Genomic DNA, 19,242 nt, shown 5'->3' with positions numbered 1-19,242 from the left:
TTGCAATAATGCCAGACCTGTTGTATTTCCTGCATACAATGAGAGAGAGAGTGAGACTAGTCATAATGTCCTCTCCCTAGATAGGTATGGCTTGATGGACACTCTACCTGGGTAACATCAAGCTAGGTGGAGAGAACATTGCACAAATATCATGTTTCGGTGAGTTTCCTCTCTCCGTAGGTCATCAAATCTTCACAAGAGACCACTGTTCTGTTTGTACGTCTCACGTTGAATGTCAACGTGGCCCCTAACCCCTAGACACATTCACTCTCTCTCTCATGGCTAGGCTGGTGCTCCAGGAGCTTCAAACCTACTAAAACAGGCCTTTCAGGAGACATCACAAAATGCACTAACACCTTACCACCCTGTAATGCGAGCTATCACACAGCTTAATGCTACTGAAAAAGGTGTCGTTAAAATCAGTATTTGGCAAACCCCACCCCTAACTCCTCCTCTTTTTCAGATTTGCATCGCACCATACGATATGGTGCTATCGCATGCGATAAGCCCTTAACGCATGCGAAAATGCCTTAGCGCATTTTGATAAATGACCCCCAAAGTTTGCAAGGTAATCTCTTGTGGTGGAATATTTCCTCCAGGTGCACTAATGCCAACCCCTACAAATATGGGAGACTGTAAATCTTCAGAAACAAAACAAACACACTAATTGTATTTTGCAGGTCATGAAAAAAGCTGGCTGGAGACCTTCCTCTCTGTTGTGGTGGCTGCCTCCGCTCCATAGTTTCCAGATCTTTTATCCTCACTGCCTCTCCACATGATGTTCCTATAGTCCCGACAGCTTCAGGACTCAGTAGATTTGAACCCGTTCCTCTCTCCACTCAGGCAGGGCATTGCCAGGCACACCATGACCTTCCACATGCAGGGCAGAAGAGACCTAGAGGGCGGGAAAGGCTAACTCTCCAATACAGAGCCAGGCATCTATACCAGAAGGGGAAACAATACAAGATGGAATCTCACTCCTCTCCCCACCTAGAAGCAGGCGCAGCAGATATCCCCATTTCTACAATAAAATCGTGCATCGCAAAACTATCCACGAGGCCTAGCGAAGGAGTTATCACAGGATAAGTCCACTTTTCCTTTCACTTGCCTTTCAGTCAACCAACAGAAACTTTTCAGAAAAGTCCATGGAAAGTAAAAGCATTCTGTGGCATGCAGCCGCCATCTTGGATACCCCTCCCTAGATGCTCCTGTAGTTAGATTTTTTCTGGAAAGGTATGCATGAAAGAAAAAATGCAATCTTTGCCCAACCTATCCATCCCTGGGAATGCCTTCTCTCAGCATAGCTGAAAGCATGCACGCTCTGTGGAACAATGCGCTTTTATTTGCATCGAGAAAGGTCAGTTTTCACACAGCCAGTCTGCTAAATCTCCAGGGCATGCTAAATTTTAAATTTATATGCTTAAGAGGGCAATTTTGTAATGTCCGCAGGCCGGCAAAGGACTGCCGGCACGTGGTTCTCAAAAGGACTGCCGAGGAAGAAAGATCCCTCGGCCTGCTTTTTACCATGGACACCTTTTCCCGTCAAAATGTCATGCATGGTTTTCGAAATACAAAATTTCCAGGTGCTGTTGAATTCCTTGCTCTGGCGCCATCCCCTGGAACACCTCTGGTCAATGCAAGTAAAAGTGCCCATATAACATAATGCCCACCCTCCCCCACAGGTAAAACCGCACGCAATCCTCAAAAAGCCCTCTCCATATTATTAGTGTCTTCTTCCTGTTATTGTGTGCCAATTAGTTTTTGTTTAGGTGCATTCCTTTAAAAAATTCCTTTAAAAAATTCACTTTACTCATTTTTGGAAAGGCTGAGTACAAATGCCGTAAAAATATTAAACAAACAAACAGACATGGGTAAAATGATAAAGGGGATGGAACGGCTAAAGAGGTTAGAGTTGTTCAGCTTGGAGAAGAGACGGCAGAGAGGGGATATGATAGAGGTCTATAAAATCATGAGAGGATTAGAATGGGTGAATCGGTTATTTACTCTCTCAGTCATTAAAAAAAGTAGGAGGTATTCCATGAGTTAGCAAGTATCTCATTTAAAACAAATCATAGAAAATTATTTTTCACTCAGCGCATAATTAAGCTCTGGAATTCATTGCCAGAGGATGTGGTTATGGCAGTTAGTGTAACTGGGTTTAAAAAAGGTTTGGATAAGTTCCTAGAGAAGTCCATAAACTTCTATTATTCAATAAGGAATAGTAGCTTGGGATCTATTTAATGTTTGGGTACTTGCCAGTTACCTGTGACTTGGATTGGCCACTGTTGGAAATAGGATGCGGGGCTTGATGGACCCTTGGTCTGACCCAGTATGGCAATTTCTTATGTTCTAAAATGCTTTTTTAACCCTTGTAAACTGCTCTGAAAATTGTCTTCTTAAAATTAGATTTTTACCTTTTTTTTTTTTTTTTAAATTATATGAATTTGTGGGCAAGTACACCAGTTTACAGCTAATTATTCAGCTTCATTTGTCAGGTCGTTCAAGAGCACTCATTTCAATTGCCATAGTAAAGTTGTGTCATGTTTGATAAGTTGCCTAAGCTGTAAATAGGTTGCGGTTGACTAACTATCCTATTAATTATTTCCACAGCTAATAACAAATGAATTTTGGTTTGGATACTGTTCCTGGATAGAGTGCCACAGATGACACCCATGTAATTGTGTTGATAAGGAGGAAGAAGGGTTGGTCAGTTTCATCATCTGGTTGAAGAGAATGAAAAGAATCTGGAAGAGACCGCCCAACAGGTTATAGGCGTAGCTGAATACAAAATGTGTTTTAAGACACCTGCTTTACATAGCACAGAGCCTGCCGAGTAAGTCTGGAAAGCTGCATTTTCCTCTACCAAAATTCATCCCACACAAGAATGAGCACATTCCTATAAACCAGCAACCCTCAATGGAAAACAGGAAGCACTGCCACGTGCACGACTGCAGGAGAACAAATTATTCACAGTAATGACAAATTGCAGTCATGTCAGTAAGATGTTAATGCAGAATCCACTGGGGCTTTCCACGCCATATTTCCACGGCTGGGAACCAGAGATGTGTTGGAGGGGGGGCTCGGGTTAACTTCGTTTCTAAAAACATAGATTGACTTACCGAGTGAAGCAGAACTGTTGAGATCCTGTATCAAGTAACTGCTCGTGGTAAGTGTCCCATAATTAGAAATCACGGCTGGTAATGTACGCTCTAACAGGAGAAGTGTTATTTAGGGGGTGGTGGGATAACCTTCAAAGGCGTGAGGATTGTTGTAAACTCCGTGGGTATTTTCACCTGCGTATTTTACACCCGATGTCAAAGGGAAAGTATCTGCATGCTTTTCCTTTGAAAGCTGCCTAAGGGGGGGGTTTGAAAAAAAAGAGTGCTTGCAGAGATTTGCACCTCCTTTTTCTGGCAAAAACCACATGCGATGTTCCCTCCTGCATCCTAACTCCACCCCGGGAACGCCTCCACCAGAGTGCAGGTAGCAGTAGACCTATTGCAGCACAACGTACATACTTTTACCCACATACAGGGTGAGTAATTTTCAACTAGCCCTTTTACCCCTGTAAGTAGCCATTTACCTATGTAATAAATGGCTTTTGAAAATTGCCCTCTCTCTATACAAGGCCCTATATTTCCAGTTGGTTTGGTTTTTTTTTATATAACTTGTGAGTGAATTGGTGTTTATTACAACAAAAATAGGAGAAAAATCAGCGCAAAAAAATAAATCTGGGTAAATAGCAGGGTTTTTTTTGGGTGGACAGAATTATGAAGTGCTGCTCAGTCTCTCTCCTCCTGAGTTGGGGCTAAGCCCTAACCAACTGTGAATTCTGTAGAATCAAAACAAAATTCAGTGCGTTCAGTGTTACAAAAATGAAAGTGGAAAAATATAAATTTTTTTAAATATAATTTGTATGCATTAGATAAAAATATCTGAGAAATCCTTATTGAGAATGGCACAAGATACACACAATATAATAACATTAAAGGAAAAAAAATTACAAACCCACAATGGCAAATATCTTGTGCCCCATCAATCCACTATTAGGGAGGGAGTCTAAAGAAATTCCCAAGTAACCCAATATAACCCAATAATTATACTAATGGTACCCGGGCTAAGCCTCACTCTCTAGATGCATGGTTAATTTCCAGGTGTAGAGGTAGCTTCCGGCCTAGGTGTATCTGGAAGGCCCACCAGGGGGGTTCCTCATTAATAAAGCTAGCGAGATGAGCCAAGTCAAAAAAACAAACTATATTTTACCCCACTCTACTTGATCATACATTTGCATAGAAAATTCAAAAAGAGAAGAGGCAAGCATAGGTCAGGGGAGGAAAATAGCGTGCAAAGATTGTGCTTTCAGATCTATGGAAGAGGTAACTGCGGAAGAAGCAGGTGCAAATGATCTGTGGGTGCTTTCTCCCAGGGCAATCTACAAAGAGACAGTGTGCGCGGGCTTTCCTTCTGAGAACCTAGTGCAAAGCCTGCAAGTAAGCCTGTGGATTTTGCATCAGTGCAGGCAGTTTGAAAATTGTCCCCTAAAAGGATATAAAATGCAATAGGTGGTACACGTTTCCTACTTATCGCCAAATACTTTGAATAATCCTGGGGTTTACAATAATAATAAATTAAAAACTGTAACAAGACTGACTTTAGAGGCAAAATGAACAATGCGCTGAAACAACCACCATTGATTTGCTACCACGCAACTTAATATCACAATCTACCCTACTGATGATTAAGCATCATGGCATGACAAGGGGTAATGAACAGAGAACGTTTGGGTTCTTCCAGACAAAAGCCAATATCTGAAAAAATTTTCCCTGCTTCCCAGATAAATTTTGCCTAGGTAATTTGTTAGCCAGATAAAATGCAATTTATTTTATTTAAAAAGCATACATAATCATGGTTCACAAACAGTACACCCGTATAGCTTGATAGCATCAGCCCATGCCCAAATGAGTTCAGTCAATACCTTGTCTTTAATTGTGTTCCAACCTACCAACCATATTTCAAGTTCATTTTGTATTTAAAAGATGTACTCAGTTGGGGGAAAGGAGGAGAGCTGACTGTTTGCCTGGACCCCGAGACGAGTCGCTAACTGCAGTGAGAGAAATAAGAACTTTAACTCCTCGCCGAGGGAGGAGGGAGGCGTGGCTCGAGAGACCACCCCGTTTGTAAGTCATCTAAAAGGGCCCCCGGACCATCATAAAAGTCGGGCCCTGCGGCGCGCAGCCAAAGCTGCGCGCCAAAGGGGCACGCCCCTGGTAAATATTTTCTTTTTTGGTTATTCCATATATTTTCTTGGTTAGTTTTCCTTCCCTTCATAGATTATGGGAAGGAAACGTAAATCCAAGACTTGGACTTCCTCACCAACAACTCCAGTGTCTAGAAAAGTAGGACCAATGGATAACCATATTATACATATGGGTGAGTCTATGGCAAGGGACGGTGTAGAAGGGATTTCCCAGTTAGGGGTATCCCTAAGTCCCAGGTCCGCACAACCCCCCTTACAACCTTTGAGGGAGGGTATTGGTGGAATTAATATAGCTGAAAACCTTCAGTCAATGACCCAAGACCAATTAAGAACTGGGATCACTGCGCAAGGGAATAGGCAATTGCTTAATGATATAGAAGATGAGAGAATAACTGTTAGTAATAGTTCTGTGCCATATCCAATAGTAATGCCTGATATAATTAATGAGGGTGAAGAAAATAATGTTGAACCAGAGAACGTAACCCTTCTAGATGTTTGGAGGTTATCTGCAAAAATAGATAAAAAATTGACTAAATCTGTGTCCCAAGTGCATGATTTCTCTCTCCAAGTGAGAGCTAAATTTGAAGATTTGGAAAATAGGACTTTAAAAGTAGAATAAGCAGCTGCAGCATTAACCCCGCAAGTAAATGTTTTGCATGCCACCAATACCTCATTTATTAAAGATAATTTGATGCTACATAATCAAGTTGAATTATTGGAGAACGAGTTAAGATCATTCAATTTAAGATTATTGAACTTTCCTAAAACTAGATTAATGTCAGCTATTGAATTATTTAATAAATATGTAGTTGAGATATTGTCTTTTGAGATAGATAAAATTCCTGTGTTATCGAGATTGTAGTACCTGCCTACTAAAAGATTGCTCCAAGATCAAGAAGGGGGTACAGATGTATTAAATAGTCCTGGAGTTTCCACTTTTTTAGAGGACTCCATGGACAATGTTCATACGAGAGCCACATTGTTGGTATCTTTTTCTTTAAAAAAAGATAAGGATGTATTTTTCTCAAAGTACTTCCAAACTAAGGATTTTATTTTTTGTGGGCAAAATATTCAAATGTTTCCAGATGTTTCACGCGCCACGCAAGCACGTAGGAAACAATTTCTATATTTAAAAAAACAGGTTCTCAATCTGGGAGCCAGTTATTTCTTAAAGTTTCCCTGCAAATGTCAAGTAACTTTTCGGAATAATAAGTTTATTTTTACTGATCCCTCTCACTTGGAGCGATTCTTGAAAGACAAGACTCCTAAACAGTAGGTAAAAATTAAGTTAAAGGAGTAGGGTTGTATTAAATGTTAAAGACATGCATCAGTTAGGAAACTCCTCCTGTACCCCTAGATGTGGGCTAGGAAATGAAATATGTTATGTATGTATAATTTGAATTGTTAAAAGTTTTTTCTGATAATTCTTGGTTTATTACATTTGTAATTAAATGTTATAACTCAATAAAATATAAATTAAAAAAAAAAAATGTACTCTTAACATTTTCTGCTATATTTTGTAATCTGTTAACGTCAGAATATAATTAAACTCTACAACAGTCTCTCAATGTCCAGCACGGTCCCATCTTCCTCCATCTTTACAATCGCCCTGTTTGTCTCAACATGTGACAATAGCCTCTCTCATACCCATGAGTGATTCACAGCCTTGTGACTTCAGCAAATGCTCAATGCAGAATAAAGGATACCGCAGATTGTTCCCTGAAGGAAGAGAAGGTGACTGACAGCCTTCTTCAAGTCATCATCCAATGATGATGGCAGATTATAGCACGCTTGTCACAGAGTCTGGTGCAATAAATTTAAATTCATGACGTTGTTATTTTTGGGTGCAAGGTTTAACGAAGAACTTCGGTTGCAACAGGATACGAAGTAGGCTGTTTCCAAGCGCCGGATCATAATATGCCAATAAATACTACGAATGTTTTCCTTTTCACATCCGTGTCTTTGTACTTGCTATACATATAGTACAACAGCCATTATGTAAGAGCAGTTTTGATTAGTACACAAAGCATAGGAAGATAAAAAGTTGCTAGGTGCACCTTCTATCCCTTAATTAGGTATTACCCCACCCTCTTCCATCACTAAAATTGCCAATGGTCTTAGTCATAAAGCAGATGGGGACAGACAAAGATCTAAATATGTATATCCTGGAGGAAAGGCAGGAAAGGGGAGATATTATAGAGACATTTAAATACCTCCAAGGAATAAATGCACAGGAGGTGAGCTTCCTTCAAAGGAAGGCGAGCTCTGGGATGAGGGATCATAGGATGAGGTGAAAGGGGGTAGCCTCGGGAGTAATCTAAGGAAATATCTCTTTACAGAGAGGGTGGTGGGCACATGGAATAACCTCCCCGTGCAGGTGGTGGAAAGAAGGTCAATATCAAAACTCAAGAAAACCTGGGACAAGTACAGAGGATCTCTGAGGGAGAGGTCGGGGCTATAAAAGCTGAGTAGGAGATGCAAACATGAACACAGAAACATAAAAATGATGGCAGAAAAGGACCAAAAAGGTCCATCCATCCAGTCTTCCCAGCAAGCTTCTTAATGGCAGTTTCTGTTGCACCATGCAGGTTACCCTCCCGCTCCCCTAAGGGTAGCAACTGCTGCTCTGTGCAGTGATCCCCAAGCCTTACGAGAAACCCATAAATCAATTGTACTGCTAGCAACATTTTTACTGGGTGATGAGCCGACAAGGATGGGCGGTATGATCTTTCCCTGTTATCATGTTCTATGGTTTTATTTTTCTATGCATTAACAGTTCTCCCACCTAACTAACACTGCCCACATCCCATGAACTGCTTTCACTTTTTTAATGCGAGAGAAACAGTAGAGAGTGCATAAGGGATAAGTAAAAGTAATCCGTTTCATAAAGCTGTATCTTCTCCCCCCCCCCCCCCCCCCCCATTATAACAACTTAAGACTCTGACTGCAGAAAGAAAAAACCCCAAAAACATTTGTAAAAACCTTGACCTCCTCTCTGCCCTCCAAATTTTGTTTATAGGTATCCTTTGCCACTCTGTGAAGTAAACACTTTAAAAGCAGACACTGACTATATGTTTCTTCACAGGCCCGAAAGGCAAACATTTCAGATATTCATGGACTGTATCTCTTTCTATTCCAGTTTTTGTATTTAACATTTATTTACAGAGATTTTTGTGACAGAACTCTGAGATTTTACACCTGCATGAAAATATGATGCAGGATTATTAAATTTACAACATCAAACACAGTGGTCTAAAAGGCTTTATTTTCTTAACTGAAACTCTGAAGTCACAACTAAACTCAGCAAAAGGCTAAACTGCTGCGGCACACGCATTACCCAGCATCCTCGGGCTGCCATAGTGGGCTTGCTGGATTCTAAGAAAGCAGGTCCTACTTGCCCTGGTGGTGGGTGAGGGGAAGAGGCAGGAAGTGTACATAATGCGTCCATTTCTTCCCTATTAAATGCAGACCCCCACTCTCTCCACACACACCCACCCCTCGTCTCTCCCCTCTCCAAGCAGATGCAATCCACATTCTCCTTCTCTAGTTACCCCCCCGCCGCCTGAAAAGCCCTCTCATGTACCTCCCTCATTCTCATGCTCCTCTCTCCCTCCCCTGTTTCTTCTCTACCTCCTTCAGCCCTCTCACTGTCTTCTACTCCCTCACCCCAGCTCCAGATCTCTGTCTGTCTGTCTGTCTGTCTCTCTCTCTCTTTCCTCCCCAAGGTCCTGCTGCTGCTGCCTCCTCCCAGGCACAAATCAGGGCACAGAGACATCCTCCCCCTCCAGTCCCTGAGAAGAGGCCGAAGATGCTTCCTTCGCCCAGGTCTGCTGGAGGACCCAATAGCATCTGGAGACACCTTTGCTGGCAGCTCCCAGGCCTTGATTGGGACTGAAGATGCCACTGAGACCAGTCTTGCCAGCTAAATAAATCCACTTGCTCCAGGCAAGCATATTTTCAAAACCCTGCATTTGTCAAATGTTTTGTTCTCATTGTTTAAATTCTAATCCCCAAAGCCTTTGTGCTTTCTACTTCTCCAGCCCTTCCCAGAAGGATTCCTATCCTCAGATGTAGTCATTATGCACCACAATGCATTCCCCCTTTTTTCCTGTGCCACTGGACCCCCAGGACATGGAGACGGAGTTGGGAAATAACTGACGACAACAAACCTGGCTTGCTTAAGCAACAGGACTGGGGAAGGGCCTAGAACTGGAACCTTTTTTCCAAATCATCAGTTTTCTCTTTCCCCGCACAGTCAGTCAAAGAACCTCCTACCGACTCCCCTGGCTATTTGCAAGGTGCTGCACCTGCCTTTGGAGTTGCTATAAAACGCTGACACGGTGAAATCTGGTCCTCAGGTGCAATGGACACATCTGGTTTTCAGGGATCTCCACCGGGAATATTTGTAAGATATATATGCATATATTTGACCCAAGAAGCACTTGAATTTGTATAATTTGGCTATCCTGAAAACCAGACTTTTCTGTGGTTCTCTGAGTACCATGACCATCCTAGCTCATCACACCCATGTTTCAAACGCACCATCTTGGCTGCCGTCCCATTAGTTGTTACAATTCCACAAAACCAAAAACTTGAAATTGACCAGAAAACCTTACTTAGGTAAGTTAATTGACAGCAAAGATCATTAACCACTGAATCACAGTACCAGCCCTGTTGAGCAACCTTTCATGACTCCACCTGAAACCAGGTGGATTTCAGGATAGGCCACTTCTAAATATGCACAACTCCTTTCCCCCACCCAGAACTCAAATGATGTGGCTTTGCCCAATCAACTGGTATATGTGACATAATAATAATCTAATAGTAATTCTTTCAAGAGAACTTCACCTGCAGGCTTTGGACTAATCTTTCTTCCAAATTACCACCAGAACTCTACATGGGCTCAGGAGGAATCTTTTCAAGGAGGTTAAAAATACAGGAGTAAAAAGAGTATTCAGATACTAGCACCTGTACCCGTTCTACCCCCGGGCGGCGAGCCTATTAAAGAAAAAGGTTATTAGTTAAAGTTGCACAATTTTAAATAGTTTGAGCAGAATTTCCCTAGAAATTCACTGTAAGCGTGTCCCTTCGGCATACACACACCCTCATACAGGCTCCCTCACTCTCTGGCACACACACACATCCCCTTATATAGGCTCCCTCTCTGAAACCCACACTCAAGCATCCTCCACTCTCCCCCTCTTACCAACCAAGCCGTCTCTCGCACTCCCCCCCACACCCCCTCTCCTCTCTCACACACACATTCTCTCTCACCGGCATCCCCCTCTCCTCATATAGGTTCCCTCTCTCTGAAACCCACACTCAAGCATCCCCCCCACCCACCCTCTCTTACCTCCCATGCTCTCTCTCACACCCTCCTGTTCTCTCTCATCCTCCCCTCCACGACAGACATTCTCTGTCACCGGCATGCCACGAGACCCGCACCGTCGGCGGCGAAGATGAAGGCCCGGTGTGCTGTTCACGGTGAAGATGAAGTCCCAGCGCGCCGTTCGCGGCACACGGGGGCCTTCCATTTTCGCCTTGAGCAGAAAATAGCAGCGGAGACCCCGGCATGCTGCAAACCTAGCGCTTCCCGCGGCACAGCCTCCATTCGCGGTGAAGATGAAGGGCTGGGCGCGCTGATCGCGGCAAATGGGGGCCTTCCCTTTTCGCCACGAATGGCGCGCTGTGCCTTCATGTTCGCCGTGAACGGAGTGTGTGCCGTGGGACGCGCTCCGTTCGCAGTATGCCAGGGTCTTCTCTGCTATTTGCTGCCTGTCCCGCGATGGCCGCTGTCCTTGCGGTTTTGAATAGTCTTCCGGTGAGGGAGGAAATTGGCGAGGTGAGGGATGAAATCTTCTGCAGTACCTCTTGTAGCTGGTGTTGTGATATGGCCGCTGTACTATGCGCGAGCACTGAGGGACACATTAGCAAGCATTATAGTGCCATCTATCAGCGGGCTGGGGAACATGCGCGAGCACTAACGGACACACTCCAAGCCCGATATATTATAGATTATCTCCCATCCCTAAGGAGGTGGACTAGGTTTATTAAAAAAATAATATAAAACTAGTGTTAAAAAGTTTGTTTCTTCATTCTAAAGGCAGCAAATGGTAGCTACTTAAAAGGATAAGAGAAAAATAAAACCCTAGACCAGGGGTGGCCAACTCTGGGTCTCGAGAGCCAGAAACAGGCCTGGTTTTCAAGATATCCATAATAAATATGCATGAGCTAGATTTGCATACAATGTTTATAGTGCGTCCAAATCTAGCTCATGCATATTTATTATGGATATCCTGAAAACCAGGCCTGTTTGTGGCTTCTGAGGACTGGAGTCGGCCACCCCTACTCTAGACTAAATATCATACAATTATCACACTCCCGTTTCTTCACTGCTACTTACTGTACTGAAAAAATGAACAGGGATAAGTTGGAAGGTGGTTGACTCAGGAAAAGAAAAATAAAATTCTCTGTATTGTTAAAGGAAAACAAAGGCATAGTTAAGAGTTTCAGTTCATTTTCTTGAACACTGAATTCTTGGAACCACTTACTTTATGCAGCCAGAGAGGAATATTTCCAGCCTCACTGTGTGATAAGTGCTTCTGCTGTACGGCGGCCCAGCAGAAGGAGTCCACGTAGGCAGCCTGACGCCAAGAAAAGGCGGTCGGGGCAAAGCAGCTGATCTGAGCACCTGTAAAAGTGAAGAAGAAAAAAAACAAAAGTAAAGAAGCTGTATCAGAGTGCTTCAAACCTCGACCTGAGTTCAAGGTTTAATGCCATACCTATTGCACAGAGGGATGCAGTGTATTGGTCTTGAGGGAAAACTGAATTCGTTTTAGACTAATTAATAGCTTTTACTGGATCATCGTTAAAAAAACAAATGAATTCAGGCAATTCCTGTCAAGCCTGCATTTTTTTTTTTTTTTTTTTACAATTTCCATAAAATGTAAGACATTTTTAATTAATGAACACTGAAATCAATCACGCTAATTCACCGGGGGAGGGGGGGAGAAATATTTAAATTTTGTTTGCAAGATTTGAGCCAATTACTTTTAGCGGGTGATTGCTAAAGCAATGTTTCCCAATTCTCTCCTGGAGGCACACCTAACCAGTCGGGTTTTCAGGTTATCCGTAATGAATATGCATGAGTTAGATTTGCATGCTTTGGAGAGCCAGGGCATGCAAATCTATTTTATGCATCTTCATTGTGGTAATTCTGTGGTTCCAGGAGCAGGCTGGGAAACAGATTTTTTTTTTTAACATAAATCGGATGGGATGCAGCATTTGTTACGCGTGTTGTAGATACATAGGCAGATATTAGGTACATGAGGCTGTGATGGCACGGCATTCGTGGGCTGCCATCTGACTGAGCACCCGCTGTTTATCATCAGCATGCCCAAGAGCAAGAGGGAGGGGCCAGCGGCTTGGGGTCCCAGCCTCTCTGCTGATCCAATCGCTTCAAATATTAAACACTGCAAAAAAAAAAAAAAAAAAGGCCGACATAATGGAATATGAAATACAAACATGTTTATTACAGGTCAAGAAAACACATTGATTCTTTAAAAGACACATGCAACAAATCATCTTCAGCTGTGTGCAACTGGACATTTTTATTTGGTATAAGTAAAGTTTATCAGGGCCATATTCAAAATCCATTTAGACGGATAACTCAAAAGCAATCCATCTAAATCATAGCCGGATAGCTACTTTTAGACATATTTAAAAAGAGAGCATTTGGGGGGGCATTCTGGGGAAGGGTTGAGTTATCCGGCTAGGTTAGCCAGACAACTCTAGGCCTGCTTCAGAGATACTTCAGTGGACTCTTGAGAGGATGGGGATGGCACGGGTGGATTAGCTGCAGCAACACTGTGGTCAAATTACTGACAGAGCTAGCCAAGTGGTTAGTGGTTAGAGCCTAGTGGTTAGAGCAGTGGACTTATGGAACCAGGAGACCAGGGTTCGAGTCCTGCTGTCACTCCTTGTTACCTTGGGCAAGTCACTTTACCCTCAATTGCCTCAGGTACAAAAATTTATATTGTAAGCCCTCTGGGGATAGAGAAATACCTACAGTACCTGAATGTAAACAGATGTGATATCCTGATTGAGATCAAATGTCGGTATATAAAATAAATCACTATGATAAAGCCCTGGGTTATGGCTGCTGCTTGCTGCTGCACAGCACAGGTGTGGTTCAGCTGAACCCTCCTCATTCAGACCAGCTCTGCCCGTAGATGGTGTAGCTGCACCCCATGCCTCCTCTCTATGTGGTCAAGTGTGGCCTGCACTGATTGATCCACTACTGGTGCTGCAGGTAGCGGGGTTGCTAAGTCGCTGAAGTGCTGTCTCTCTGGCTCCAGTGCCGGCATTGCTGGCCTCATGGGGTGAGCTGGCCGGGTGACTTCTTGTAAATCCTGCTGGACACATGGCCTGCTGGAGGCAGCTAGTGACCGGGCAAGTTCCTCCCACGGCAGGGCGGTGGCTCTTCATAAAGCTTGAGAGGTAGAGGCTAGCATCAAGGGGTATGGGCGACCCAAGCTGTACAAGCAGCTTCTGTTGTGGCTGTGGCTGCTGCTCCTCCTCCTCCTCTGTCCACTGTGTCTCAGCATCCATGAGAACGGGGGCCACAGAGCTGGGGCTACACTACTGGTACCTAGGGCTGCACGGCTGGGATTGGGGCTTCCTGGGCAAGAGCTGTGGAAGCAAAGAAGAAGACATAAGTATAAATGCTAAGAAGTGCACATGTACTGTTTTGCGTAAGATGTGCACTTTGCATCGTTCAAGTGAGCATCCTATGCAAAAAAAAAGTGTGGACATCTGTAGCAGACTTCACATTTACAGGTGATGTGACTTACTGGCCCCAGCCCGCATCTTATCCAGGGCCTCATCCATGCCCTCAAAGACATCCGGTCCCAGCCGCTGAATAAGCCATTCCTCCTTCGGCATCATGCTGATTGGGCAAGGGGCTCCTCCTCCAGTCTGGCACATGTGTTTGTTCCTGCCGACCACCTTATGCTTCAGCTGTGCCTTTATGTCCCAGTAGCGGTGAGCCACCTGCTCTCCAGTCCTCTTGATTCATCGAGATATGGCCTGGGAGATGGTCCACCACATCTGGCAGTCCTGGAGGTAATTGCATTCCAGTTGCTGAAGAGCAGGTTGTAATTCTCCAGGACGCCGGAAATGAGTTGCTCGCTATCCTCCAGGCTGAACTTGTAGGCACATAGATGCGGAAGAGCTGCTGCCTGAGAGGATCAGGTTGCCACTTCCACTTCTGGAGACGTGGCATCATTCCTCTGACTCTTGCTCCCACTCCCCACTCCCCTCCCTTCTCCCAGCTTAGGAGTCTCTCGCCGCACTCCTAAGCTGGGCCTACTGAATGTCTAAGCCTCTAGGAGGATAATGCTGTATAACTCGTGAGATATCTTCCTCCTAGCAGCCAATACCGAGAGACCCTCATACGAGAACTGTAAGGATTATTTTTGCTGTGGGAACGGCGTGGGATTCATAGCTTAAAGTAAGACTGTTTACGATTTCTGGAAATTCTTAGGAGTTAGAGAGACAATCCAACAGCTCATGGTGGCCATGGCAGGGACTTCAGGTAACAGTGCAGTAATTATCCACGCTAGGACTGCGAGTCTGCAAAGGGCGTTTGCAAATTGTCACCCAGAATTATGACTTATGGGGAGAAAATGGTTAATGTGGCTGCTAAACAAGTATTTGCTGTGAGTTTGATTGGCCTGTGTAAAGATTGCTCTCTTGTAAATAAACAGACCTTTGTTTTGGAACCACAAATACTTGCTGGCAACCTGCATTTGTCATCTGGGATCTGACTCACCAGCAAGAGATAATTAGATAGCTCCCTGGGAAAACTGTAAGCCCGTGCCAAGAAAGAAGCTATCACTGTCCAAAGAGAGGCCTGATTACCCTTGTGCAGTGAGCAATTCATCCCGCTGGTCAGCTACACCATCTCATCAACCCCCTGATTAATAAGAGCCCAGGATATGCGTTAGGCGATTACCCCATCATAGCTTACATGAATTATTCTGTGCAATACATGTTTAGAGCACCCTGGGGTCTCCACCAGATGGCCCTAGTTCCCTGCCCTTTTGTTGTCAGCTAGGACGGAGATACAGCAGCTCCCTTTGAGGATAGTTGAGGTGGTAGATTCTTTATCCAGAAAAGGCGGGGTGGGGAACCTAAGGTAAGGTGTGGCAGAGTAGAGATTCTTTTGAGACAGGAAGTTGCTTTCCAAAGCTAGGACCCAGCCTCGCCTAGGAAGGGAGAGAGACACTGCCCTGCCAGGTCTTGGTTAGAGACTGGAGAGAAGAGAGGCAGAGAGAGATTTATTTTGCGATATTTTGTGAGATTTTTGTATTCTTAAACCTGTGCCTTCTGGGAGGCAGAGATTCCCCCTCCAGAAGTGCAGAAGGGTTTTCTACGCCCCATCAAGAGGAGATTGCTGAGGCCAGCAGTTGACCATCCAGTATTGTTTTTGCCAAGATTGTGTTTTTCCATCTAAATGGGAAGGAAGTATTTTTTTCTGCCCCCCTTCCTTGCCCAGAATTTCTGCTTCCAGTATAGATCTGCATTTTTTAAGAGGAATTCAAGGGAGCGAAGAGGAGGAGGAGATCTGGAGACCTCCCGGGACACCAGTGACGGATTTAGAATTTGGTCACCCCTAGGTGCAGTCACCCCCTATCACACCCCCCCCCCCCCCAAAGATTGGACAACAGGGAGCAGAAGGTCTAAAGGAACATTGGTTCTTTCCTGCTAATTTTCGTTCCTGTAGTACCACAGATCAGTCCAGACTCCTGGGTTTTGTACCCCTGCCAGATGAAGACAGATAAAGTTTTCTTAAAACTGGTATATAACTGAGTGCCACCTGCAGTCCCCTCAGTATTGACCTGTACTCAAGTCAAGATGCAAAACCTATAAAACTTGACAGCCCATCCCCTCCCCAATGAACAGGAGGATGGTGATGCTGAAACTCACAGGACACCACTTTGTCCTAGAATAGAAGCAACACACAAAACAGTGTAGGGAACAGATAACAACTCTGCTTCACTTGCAAACAAAGAAGGAACGAGCAGGAAACTCACCCCTCATACCTGGGCGGGTGTCTGGACTGATCTGTAGTACTACAGGAATGAAAATTAGCAGGAAAGAACCAAATTTTTCTCTCCCTGTACGTACCCAGATCAGTCCAGACTCCTGGGATGTACCTAAGCCCACTAAACTGGGTGGGACCTGGAGAGTCCCGCTCGCAGCACGCTCTCACCAAAACATGCTGCAGTTGGAGCCCCGATGTCCACGTGATAGTGTCTGGTGAAAGTGTGCAGCGACTTTCAAATCGCTGCCCTGCAAATCTCTCGCGGCGACACCTGCTGAGCCTCTGCCTAAGAGGCTGCCTGTGAATGCATGAGCCCTAAAACCATCCGGCACCAGCCCACCCTTGGCAATATAAGCCGAACCGATAGCTTGTTTGAGCCAGCATGCAATAGTATCTTTAGAAGCCTGATGCTCCTTCCTTGGGCCATTCCAGAGGACAAAAAGATGATTCGATATACGAAAATCATTAGTTTATTTATTTAACACATTTTTCTAGACCGTCGTTCAGTTATACCATCGCATCGGTTTACAAAATTAAGAACATAAATACATAGTTGTAATATAAAATCAGAATAATTAAGGTAAAAAGATAAAAAGTCTTTTTGACTATAATGGATGGTCCCAAAAAACAAAGCGGAAGCCGATCCACAATAGCTATACAGTGATAAAAATGAAGAAGGATCAGTATAAAGAGGACTTTTATTAAATCTTGGGCAAGATTTAATAAAAGTCCTTTTTATACCGATCCTTCTTTGTTTTTATCACTGTATATTTTTGAGTATAATGTCATATAGAATAATTAAATATTAAAGGCAAAATCCAGTATCAAAGTAAAAGAAAAGATAAAATGAAATAAAAGATATGTTAGTTTACCATTGATCTCACACAGCTCAACAATTAGTGACTTTAGGTATCTTTAACAACGCACGATGAACATTCAAAAGCCTCGGCTCCCTCACATGTGGAGTAGAGGAATCCAAGTCTGGAAAAGCCAGAAGTTGCACAGACTGGTTAACATAGAAGCCTGACACTACCTTCGGGAGAAAGGAAGGTACTGTACGCAAAGACACCACAGTCTCAGAAACCTGCAGAAATGACAAAGCCTGACGCTCCGAAATCCATCATGCCAAACAAATAGCTACCAGAAAGACCACCTTAACAGTCAAATCCTTCAGAGTAGCTCTCTTCAGGGGTTCAAATGGAGCCACACACAAAGCTGTAAGCACCAAATTAAGACTCTAAGACAGGCAAGCCTTCCTTACAGGAGGACGCAAATTCTTCGCTCCCCGAAGAAAACGCACAACATCCGGGTGAGCAGACAGGGAAAATCCCTGAACCTTACTGCGGAGATAACCCAGGGCCACTACCTGTACCCTTAGAGAGTTGTAGGTTAGACCCTTGGCAATCCTTCCTGAAGAAAAAAGTCAAATATGTGACAGTGTAGCTTGTAGCACCTGCAACCCCCTAGCCACACACCAGAACTCAAAAACTTTCCAAATACGCACATAAGACAAAAAGATGTGGAAGTCTGCCTGGCATGCAGCAAGGTGAAGATAACCACTTCTGGATAACCTCCGTGCCTCAATATTCTCCTCTCAAAAACCAGGCTGTGAGATAAAAGTGAGCTGCCTGGTCTGAAAATATGGGATCCTGGTGGAGAAGATCTTCAAGATGGCTGAAACTCAGGGGCCTGTCTATGGCTCGGTTGACAAGATCTGCAAACCAGGGGTGGTGAGGCCATTCTGGATCCACCAGAATTACATCTCCTGGATGTCTCTCTATCCTCTGTATCATTTTGCTCACCAGAGGCCATTAGGGAAAGAAATACAGAAGCACATCGCAAGGCCACGGAAGCACCAAAGCGTCAACGTCTTCCGCCTGAAGAATCATGGAGCCTTTGAGTTCTCCCTGATCACCATAAGGCGAGCCCTATGTCCTGCAAATGAGATACATAGCCACCTCTGACAGCTACCACTCTCTGAGATTCAACGCCTTCTGACTCAGGAAGTCCACCTGCACGCTCTCCACCCTGGCAAAGTGTGACACTACTATTTACTCCAAGTGCTGCTCCGCCCAGAGGATCAACTCCTGGGCCTCCTGGGCCACTGCTCAACTCTTTGTTTTCCCCTGGCAGTTGGTATAAGCCACTGTGGATTCCAGTGGGAGAGGAGAGCCCTCTGAAGAGGTTACTTATGCACAAATGCCCAAGAACTAACTCCCCTGAGTAGACGCCATGGAACCCAGGACTTGCAAATAATCTCACACCCTGGACACTGCAAGCTCTAACAGGTAATGGACCTGACCCTGTAACTTCATAATCCTCTCCTCTGTGAGGGACGCTCTCCCCTCCCTTGTGTCAAATCGCATTCCCAGTTACTCCAGGGACTGAGAGGGAACGAGATGACTCTTTGCGGCATTCACCACCCAGTGTAACGACTGCAAGCATTGCAGCACCTTCTGCACTGACTGTTGACTAAGAACTTCTGACTTCACCCATATGAGCCAGTCATCCAGATATGGATGAACCAGCACCCCTTCTCTTTTAAGACCACCGCACCACCACCATCACCTTGGTGAATGTATGTGGCGCCGTTGCCAGTCTGAAGGGAAGGGCTCGAAACTGCAGATGTTCCCCAAGAACCATGGTGCGGAGGAACCTCTAGTACTCTTGTCAGATGGCTATGTGGAAATAAGCCTCTGTCAGGTCCAGAGATGATAAATACTCCCCTTTGTGCACTGCTGCAATGACCAATCTTAGGGTCTCTATATGAAAATGGGTAACTGAGGACCGCATTCACCCTCTTTAAATCCAAAATGGGGCAAAAAGACCCATCCTTCTTTGGCACCATGAAATAGATGGAATATCTCCCCCATCTGCT

The 19,242-nt window shown here is 44.4% G+C and overlaps 1 protein-coding gene across 1 annotated transcript in view; it reads right to left on the bottom strand.

Annotated features, from left to right (window-relative positions):
* The window catches only part of LOC115091955 (pannexin-1-like), a 75,206-nt gene that overhangs the window by 27,670 nt on the left and 28,294 nt on the right, over positions 1–19,242 (bottom strand). The window contains exon 2 of the mRNA XM_029602344.1: positions 11,809–11,948. Coding sequence (XP_029458204.1) covers positions 11,809–11,948 — 140 coding nt within the window. The remainder of the gene's footprint in view (positions 1–11,808; positions 11,949–19,242) is intronic.

This window comes from Rhinatrema bivittatum, chromosome 5, assembly GCF_901001135.1.
Source record: "Rhinatrema bivittatum chromosome 5, aRhiBiv1.1, whole genome shotgun sequence".
Classification (NCBI taxonomy): Eukaryota; Metazoa; Chordata; class Amphibia; order Gymnophiona; family Rhinatrematidae; genus Rhinatrema; species Rhinatrema bivittatum.
The sequence above is the reverse complement of the archived record's forward strand: the minus strand, read 5'-3'. Positions and strand labels throughout refer to the sequence as shown.